Source organism: Bison bison, unplaced genomic scaffold, assembly GCF_000754665.1.
Source record: "Bison bison bison isolate TAMUID 2011002044 unplaced genomic scaffold, Bison_UMD1.0 scf7180017864456, whole genome shotgun sequence".
Classification (NCBI taxonomy): Eukaryota; Metazoa; Chordata; class Mammalia; order Artiodactyla; family Bovidae; genus Bison; species Bison bison.
The window spans coordinates 16,551,825-16,561,500 of record NW_011495018.1 but is presented as its reverse complement, the minus strand read 5'-3'; the positions used below and the strand labels follow the sequence as shown (position 1 = coordinate 16,561,500).

At 41.3% G+C, this 9,676-nt stretch overlaps 1 protein-coding gene across 1 annotated transcript in view; it reads right to left on the bottom strand.

Moving 5' to 3' along the window:
- Positions 1-9,676, bottom strand: part of ABLIM1 (actin binding LIM protein 1) — a 216,003-nt gene that overhangs the window by 7,881 nt on the left and 198,446 nt on the right. Inside the window, exons 14-18 of the mRNA XM_010859295.1 lie at positions 8,679-8,783; positions 6,965-7,012; positions 3,546-3,686; positions 1,277-1,368; positions 7-58 (exon numbers count right to left, since the gene is read on the bottom strand). Of these exons, the coding sequence (XP_010857597.1) occupies positions 7-58; positions 1,277-1,368; positions 3,546-3,686; positions 6,965-7,012; positions 8,679-8,783 (438 nt within the window). The remainder of the gene's footprint in view (positions 1-6; positions 59-1,276; positions 1,369-3,545; positions 3,687-6,964; positions 7,013-8,678; positions 8,784-9,676) is intronic.

Here is a 9,676-nt window from a genome sequence, read left to right as displayed (position 1 = left end):
TCTCCCTCTCCTTCTCCATCTCTTCTTTCAGGATCAACTGGCCAAGGCCCGAGTTGAGCTATTCATGGAGAAAAAAAAATGAAAGTGGAGCCTGCAGTCACTTTCAGGGAGATGCAGTTTCTTTTTAGTGGATCCTGCAAGAAGGTCCTGACTCTAAAGAGGCCTGAAGCATATTGTCCCCAAGCCTGGGGGTTCCCCCAAAAGTCAGCCAGGTTTTGGACCTTGAACCCCACTTGGCCTCTTCAATGTCAAAGCTTGGTTGTCCTCAGCCAGGCTCCACATCAGAAGAGTGTTCTCCTTTCTCTGCCCCCTCCCCTTACCCCCAAAGTGCCAGCAGGGAAACTCAAGAGGCAGTGTGCGAGGGTGTACCTATTTTTGACATGGGAAGGGAAGCTTAGGGATAGCAGCCTTTAAAAAGAAATTATACTGATTTGTTTAAAAAATAGGGGAAAAATAATGCATGCTCATTGTACAGAGTCTAGAAAAATCTGGAAGGAAAAAAGAACAGGCCATAATCCACCAGGGATAACCACTATTGCCATTTTGACCTACCCCATGCAATCTTTTTCTATGCACATAACATACAAAACGGGGATCACATAATACATGCAGCTTTGTATCCCCATAAACTAGTATATGTGCTTTCCCCAGATGATTAAGTATCTTTGGAAAATAATCTTTGTTAGTAGGAGTTTACAATTTCTCAGCTCCCCCAACCCCCGGCTACAATTGACTACCCTTCCTTTGGTCTTCTGGGATGCTGCAGGCCTATGCTAGAGACAGAGGCTATCATGAGGGTGCTTTGGTGAGAGTCTACTTTATCTCTCTCTCCTGGCCCAGATACACACACAGGGTCCTATGAGTCCAAAGAAAGACTTGGAGAAATGCTCTGTTCCAAGGAATTCCTTCAGCACAGCCTGAGTGAGGGAAGGAAGGTTTTGTACCGCCTTGAAGTACACTTGGGCTGTGCCTGGCCTTTTAGCATCCTTTCAACACAGGTACCATACCCACACGCCCCACACAGAGTCTCGCTCTCCTTGAAGAAGCCCTAATATTTATTCCATGCCCATTTGACCTCCAACCTCCTCATGCTCTCTTCCAGAACCCACTAAATGTTCTGCCTTAAAGTCACTACGTGCCCATCTCGTCTCTCCTACCGGACAGCAAGAGATCTGGGACTACCTCTTGCTCATCTTGGTGGCTCGCCCACAGTCGTCATTCCATAACAAGGATCCACAGAACCCAAGGCTTCAGCAAAGTCGTTTACGGGACAAACCTTCATTAATTGCTCCTCTTGAAGCTGCCGGCGTCTCAGAAGCTCTTCATCCTCTTCCTCTCGGCCACTAGATCTGCGTCTCGTGTCAGCTCCTAGTTCCACAGCAAACACAACTTCTCACGTTAGCCCCAGGGAAGGGGGGTTGGGTCTCAAGGGATTAGAGCAACTGTGCTCAACTCGTCAGGTGAGCAAAGTCAGCCGTGGTCGTCAGCATTCGTGAACAACACAAGAGAAAAAAAAAAGCCTGCTACCAATTCAGCACCCCTGCCTGGCTTCTTGAGACAGGGAGCCCTATTTGACAAGCCAGTGCAATGTGTGATTCAGTAAGGTGCGAATTTTGGCCTGGAACAAATCTGATCTGCTCACTTAGAACCTGGATTGCGATTATGATTGGGTCTATGTCATCCCATGGGCCACCGGCCAGAGTGTCCATAATAGGTGGGAGGGACATCGATAGTTATTATTTTGATGTCCCTGGGGTCAGTGTTCAAACACAGAGGAATCCAAATTCATCTAGCTATCATCAAATAGGTAAGATAGTCACTTTCTTGTGAGGAGTTTGAAAATATTATAGTTTTCCCTTTTTCTGAATATTTAGATTTGTCACCACACTATCACCCTGCCCTCTACTTTCAATAAATTTATTAAAAAGCATGCTTTATTTTTTCTTTTAAGGGATGGGTCTCTAATGTTTCCTTGTCTTCCGTCTCTTAGAAAATGGTCCAAAAAATTTTTATAAGAATGGATCCACAAAAAGGGTTACTGCAGCTATGAAGTTACTTATTTCAGTATAATATAGCAGATAATGTACAAATTTTAAGCTTCCTGGAAAGAAGGAGCTGGGGTAGAAAGGAGGAATCTGTCTGAATGGTTGGAAAAGTAAGATAATTACTGTTTTCCTATGTTGCCTGGATTAATCTGGCTGTGGGAAGAAACAGGAAAGCTTGCTAATCTAATCAAAATAAACTTTAATAGTTTCAGTCTTCATCATTTTGATTAATGGACCAGAAGTTTTCTTCATTTTGGAAACCCAAAGAGCTTTAAACTATTTACTGTTGACAGTTGATAACAATAAAATGTTAATTCTTCCCCAAAGTTTAGCTGTTTAATGTCCCCACTAAGCAACATGACTGAACCAGGAATCTCAGTTAGCCCTAAGAACTGCCTGAAGGATGTGGACTAGCAGAAAAAAGCTGATGATCATTTTAGTTTTTAAATGGCAATGTGAATTTTCTCACTTTAATCTACACTAGTAAAAGTCTGTAAGAACTAGCAATAGAGACACCTTAAGCCAACATAATGTATAAAATACATGTGAATAATGAACCAAGGAGGTAGATTTTTCCTTCAACCATTTCTGTAACTATCAATTGCTTTAAAGTCCACTTATATTGCTTGTAAAAGTTATTCTAAAAATAACTTGATAACAAAATAGGATGAAGAAAATTTGGGAGTTTTGGAAAATTGAAGGCCTTTAGGTTGTCAACAGAAATATGATAATACAGTCATATCTTCGTAAAGCTGACTCACTAAATTTTCAGTAGCAGCTTATGAGTTTGCCGACAGCATTTTTTAGGGTCAAGTGATGTAACTAATGACAAAACAGTAAAGACAGAGACACAACTCTAAAGCATAAATGTGCGGTTCAAAGCAAAGAATGAAACAGCTCAAATGTGACATTAGCACAGAAGTCATGGAAATGACAGATGTGAAATCATGTAACTTTGCACGAGCAATATTCCAGAACACCTGCTACTCCGTAACAGCCCTTCTTAGTAATGGAGAACGTGATCAGGCAAGAAAAATGAAAGTGCTTCAGTGTTACGACTGGTTGTTAAGAACTTTAATTACAACCCAGAAATCATCTAAAACAAATTTAATTCAAAGAAGTCATGCTTCTGTGGACACTCAGTAAATTCACTCACTATAACTATAGAGAATAAAGTTCAAGGCAGGAGGCTTTGATTCAGCTACATTCAAAAGAGTTACTGATTTTACAACAACCACTGAGAGTCCACACAAAACACCTGTTTTAGACCAGTTCTGCCCCTTTTTGGGTTTGGTTAGCGTAAGGCTCTGGTGGTTGGGTTTTTGTAACTTGGAAGTATTCTGCACACATCTTAATACTACATTAGTTCTTCTCCCTCTTCTACCTCTTGGTCATACTTTTCTTAGAATCTTTACACATTTCCCTGCATACTTTTTAAGCATTTCATTTTGAAATCGCCTAGCAATCCGTCCATTTGGCTTAGCTGCAACAGCGGCATACCTACGGCGGCAAGTGAGGGGGGACCAGGCCAGTGGTCCATCTCAATCTTTGGAATCTCGCTGGGGTCTGGAGCCTGGGCTGCTGGGAACTTGGAAAACTTGATGATGTCTTCCGAAGATTTGCTCTGGGCTGCCAAGGCAGCTGCATCTGGATGGGAATCAGGGGCAGCTTAGCTCTCGGTCTGCAAGGCCACAGTGGTACAACTCTCTGACATCGCTTTCTTGTGCTCTGGCCAAAGTGTCAACTCCAGATAGCTGCTTATCACCATTATCAATCACCCAGTCACTAACAGTGCCTGGGTGACAACTCATCTTCCTTGTGTTCTGCCAGAAGCAAAGCTTCACTCCACATCTATTCTACATCTGAAAAAAACCTTGTTCTAGAGCTGTGCTGTCCAATACTAGCTTGAGCTACGTGTGGCTATTTACATTTAAATTAATGCAATTAAATAAACCAAAATGATTAATAAAATTAAAATTCAGTTCCTCAGCTACACTAGCCACATTTTATGTGATCAACCTGTGATTAGCGGCCACTGTATTGGATGGCATAATTAAAGAACATTTCCCATCATCACAGAACATTCCATTGGACAGTACTCTTCTAGAGCAATTAGAAACTTGAATTAGTCATTTGAAATTAAAGAGGTAAGTAAAATGCATGACACTGTCATTTGACTGTAGGTGTTAATTGTAAGAGAGTTGGTTTTGGATCTTTGTGGCTTCTTAGCCATAAAAAAATTGATCCGGTTCATTTTAATCCTTGCATATTATATATGTGTCCTTGAGTACCAGGTGAAATGGCAGCAGGAAAGTTCACTATCAGTTTGCAGGAATTAGCCTTGAGACTTAGGTTTGCCGTATCCATTTGGTCATTCTGTTCAAGGGTCTGCATATACAAGTGAGTCATCCAACTTTAAAACAACAAAATCGGACTAGGAGCACCATTGGTTCACAGTGTGCTTAATGGCTGTGCTTACAGGAGGGGTCACTGGCTTAGAGCCCCAAATGTAATCACAGAAACAAGCCAGGCTAAATGGTCAGACTCTGACTCTGGCTAATTTTGCAAACTGATCTGGGATGTTACTAAACATTTTTAAATGTATTAATAATATGTATTTATATACCATAGATACAACTTGGCCCCCTTCCGGAGCTTGCTGCTGCTACTGCTGCTGCTAAGTTGCTTCGGTCGTGTCCAACTCTGTGCGACCCCATAGCCGGCAGCCCACCAGACTCCCCCATCCCTGGGATTCTCCAGGCAAGAACACTGGAGTGGGTTGCCATTTCCTTCTCTAATGCATGAAAGTGAAAAGTGAAAGTGAAGTTTCTCAGTCATGTCCGGCTCTTAGCGATCCCATGGACTGCAGCCTACCAGGCTCCTCTGCCCATGGGATTTTCCAGGCAAGAGTACTGGAGTGGGTTGCCATTACCTTCTCCGAAGGTTTTTAAATCTGGAAGTAACTTTTTGAATTTTCAGCTCCATTTGCTCATTTTTAAAGTAATCTCTGAGTCTCATTTTGGTTAAGTAACTTGATCGAGGTTGCCATATATTAAAAAGGGGTAAATTCTCAGTTAGAGATGGAACAGTGTTTTTCTTAATCTCTAATCTTATGAGGAAAAAAGATAAAATCAGCTTGGAAAACACTGCCTTGTATATCCTCTTCTTAAAGAAGGATAATAGGTGTTAGCGTGTTAAAGAATGAGAAGTGTGACTTTATTTAAATCTAGCATTTTCGAAACGCACAGAGCACAGACATCAGCTTTTGGTATGGTATGACATCTTTTTCTATCACACAGAACTGCTCTCTTGCAGAAAGTCCTTTGGATGTACCCCTCTGCTTGTGTTACTCTTAATTCCGATAGACTGATAGAAAGTAAAGCATAAAGTCAATGTCACAAAAAGAAGTCAATTCCTTCCAAATAAATAACCTAACATTATCCAATCTCTTTAAATCTTATTTGATTATTTTTGTCTGAAGAGACAGGATCTTAGAGATTTTAGTATTTAAAGAAAAAGTCTCTAAATAAATAAAGTTTCTGATAAATCAAACTGGGAATCTTATTCTTAAATTAAAAAAAAAAAAAAAGCCAGACTTCAAACAGTACTTACGCATTAGAATTGGTGGTCAGTAAACATTCACATGTTAATGAGTGGGTGAGAAGACATTAAACCATAAAAAAGCAAACAAAAACAATGTTAACAAACTTAAAAAAGCAAGCACAAGGTGTAAACTCCTAAAAAAGAAAAACACAGATGAAGGAAAAAAAAAACCTAGTCCTGGAGTCATTACAATACCTATTTTCTCTTTTTTCCCCTATAATGCTGCCCCGAATTTTTTTTCCTCTTTGCATTTCAACTTTATTTGCTTTTCATGTCATCCTAAGCCTTCAGGATACATTAATGTCAACTGGATTCTAAAGGCAGCCTTCAAATTTCCAGGCACAATTTGGGTACAATTTTCTGAAATCACCCAAAGTCTTGGCTTTCTACCTATTCATGAAGATTTACAGCAGCGGAATCCACAGAGACCTAAAAATGGTCGAGGGAATAGTGACTTGCAAAGGGTAATACTATTTCCTGGGTTTAAAAATTCTATATTCCCAGAAAAGGAAAACACAGTTCTAGATCCACGTTAGTGGTTCTTAGTTTGCGAGAATTTCAGAGACAAGCTGGCCTCATGCACTGGCTTTTGCAGACGAGGAGACTGAGGGACAGAAATTTCATCTGTGATATCTCAGAATGGTTTATGTGACGAGCTGGGACCAAGGCCAGGGCCTGTGTCTCAGCGTGAGGCTGGTCCACTCTACCACAGGGCGCAGACGTCTGCATGCCCCATCAGAAACTGGGGAACTGGACAGTCAGGCTGATGGGGGTTTGGTCAAATTAATTAATTCATTTTCTCTTTTTTTTTTTTTAGCTGTGAAGCTTGTGGGATCTTAGTTCCCCGACCAGGGACTGAGTCCATGCCCCCTGGAGCAGAAGTGTGGAATCCTAACCACTGGAACACCAGGGAGTTCCCTTGGTCAAATGAATTTTTTACATAGCTAGTGTTCACTAGTTTTAATTAGTTAAACTGCAAGCTCATCAAAATTATCAGAGAGGTTGGTTAATTTCTTTGATCCCCCCCTCCCCCCAAAAAAGTCTTGTGAGGGTGTTTGTGAATGACTGTGTGACCATACTTCCCCTCCTGTATGAGTGAAATGATACATGTTGATGGGCTCAGAAAAAGTCTCGGTGTTTTCTATCTAGGAAAACCAACTTTACGGTATTTGCATCTTAGCAGATCGTAAAGGCATAACATGCTGGACACCCCAGTTTGATTCTCAAAAGCAACAGCAGATGAACGTTTCAGAGGACAGCAAAGAGTTGAGCCGACGTTGCTACTTAAAAGCTACATGGAGGAAAGTGGGTTTTACCATGCTGTTTGTAGATGGGTGGTTTTCGGTAAATGTTGATCCCTTGATCTGTGGAAATGAAAAGCAAAGGTGAGTGATTATGGGAACCTGTTCAGCGATGGGAAAAACAGATCAACCCAGAGGCAAACCGAACTGAAGACTCTTGAACAAAAATAACCCAGAAGGTTGACTTTTGTATTACAAAGACTGAGGTTACCAAAGAAGAAATTATAGAAATGAGTGAATTACTATAGACATGTGACATGGAATCCTTTGTAATACATCTTAGGATACAGAGAGATGTCACTCACTCATGAGCCATTTATTTCAAATACACACTTCAGTAAAAGTGGAGTTAAAACGGGGAGAAATGCAAGCAGCGGAGATACTGTGATGGTGAGGAAGACATAACCAGTTTGGGGAAAATCCCCAAATTGCTACTGTCTAGAAATTGAGCTCCCAGTAGCGACTAGCAGCTCAATTTACTTTTCAACTAATGAGTGGAGCAGTGGAAAGCAATGAAGTAAAATTAAGAGAACCTTCTTGTAAAACACAGAAACAGTTTTTACGTGCAAGGCTAATCTGATGTATTGACAAGATGTTGGACAAAATCCTAACGTGCACAGGCCAAATTTAAAAAAAAAAGAAAAAGAGATGCCAAATATTATTCACATTTTTATACCGAGCCCCATTTGATTATACAACCATTTCACTTCGACTGCAAATACTTGGGAGGTTTCAAAAGGTTTCCCCAGAACCTTGGGTACTGGATTCTTGCGAAAAAGCCACAAATGTACAACACTGATTTTCAAGGTTTGATGAAACTTTTTCTTTTTTAAAAAGGCAGTCGTATCTCAGGGGTATGAATCCTATTGAACTTTGTTTATTAAGTTTTTAAGTTTATTAAGTTTTTCTCAAAAGAGAAAAAACTAATACGGATTCCAAATATGTATGCTAACATTAACATAACGGTCATTTATTAGACTACTTTCAGTAGCTAAAAGAAGCAAAACAATGTACTTGGGATGGAAAAATAATATCATGACCTCTGATGGCCAATCTTGTCTTCACACATTGAGCTGACCCGAAACATGAAGATATTGATATGGGTTCTGACTCTTCCAGTTCCTGGTGGCAAATTACTGTTTGCACCATGACACCAAAGCTTAGAGTGCCAAGCCTAAATTGCAAGATCTCTCTGCGGGCTATGGAGGGTTAGTTAATTATACATTGCAGAAAGACCCTCCAAATGACTCAATTTTACAGCTCTCTGAAAAGCCCACAGAAAGAATCTCCACGCTGAAGACAAACAGATAAAATAAAAGTACTTTCAAGAATGCTGTGGTTCAATCTTTACAATGAGAAGATAACCAGATTGCCATCATGATAGTCAATGACAGTGAGCCACAGAGAGGTAGCTTAGAAGGTTCCAATATAAGGGTAAAATTAACATTTTAGTCACAACAAAATAAAGCGATTCAACCCTCCTTCCTTCACCTTCTGCCTCCCACCCTACTTTACAAATTTTAGAGAAAATGGAAACTTTCAATACAATCCTGGCATTTCCCATACACAGCTCCTGAAAGGCCTCTAGGTCAGACACTGCAATTTAAGCGGTTATCAGCTGTGTGCATCTCAATGAACAGAGCATGAGAGATGGAGACGAGACAGAAGCGAAAAGGCTACATTCTACACCGTGACAGGACACCAAGACACGGACCGTGTCAGCTCCTACCTGGAACATGGAAATGTTTAGGGGCCTGAGCGTAAGTTGGAGTGAGAGGGCGGCTGTCTGGCCGGTAAGGGAGAGGGGAGTTCCGGCCGCTGGACGGCTCATTGCCTCCAATGAGAAGAATGGAGAGAACAAAATGAGAGAAGGGAGAGCAAGAAAGAAAACAAAGCAAGCATAATAAAAATTCAAAACAACAAACCAGAAGGAGGTTCATCAAAAAGGAGAAATCAAAGCAACAAACTCAATTCATCCATTTGGCTCACAAAGGTGACTGGAATAAGGTTGAATTTTTCCAAAAGAGAGACTCGAGTTCAAATGGAACTAGGTTAAAAGCAGCTAGCGGTCAGATGCATCATTCCAATGGCATGCGGTTGTGGCTGTGAGCTGGCAGCGAACTGATTAGATGGAAAGTACATTGAGGGGGATGGAGAGTCACTTGCTAATGATTTAGGGTCAGTATCAGATGGTTGCATCCCAAGCATGTAAAGGGGTGGGATATGCGAACGCAAATACAATCACTTCCAGGCATGATGGCAGAGGCTGGCAATCGGAATCTATTTCTTTGAAGGGGAGGGTGAGACTGGGAACCTGTGTAGTCACCCAGTCCTTTCCCTGAGCAGCACAAAGCGCCTTTACTGCAGCCCACATTTCTGTTGCCTCACTTTGAAATGTACATGATACAGTCAGATCCCGTTCTTCCAGGTACTTTGGGACCACTTTCCCCACCATTCTCTTAAAGACAAAGCTTCACCCAGTCTAACAGTTCAATCGGTAAGACATTTACTGAGCACCTACTGCGGCTGGGCAATTCAGCTGAAGCTAAGGAGGTGAATATGTAACGCCATACAGGTGCGCTGACTCAGGGGTGTATGAAAAATTCAAGGCACTCAGATGAAGGTGCCATTGATTTTTCAGAAAGGCTGTGGAAAGACGCTAGAATTGAGATGGTCTCACTAGGTGGGTGGGTGGCTAGAGGGGTGAGAAGGGCAGAATCTAGGGAG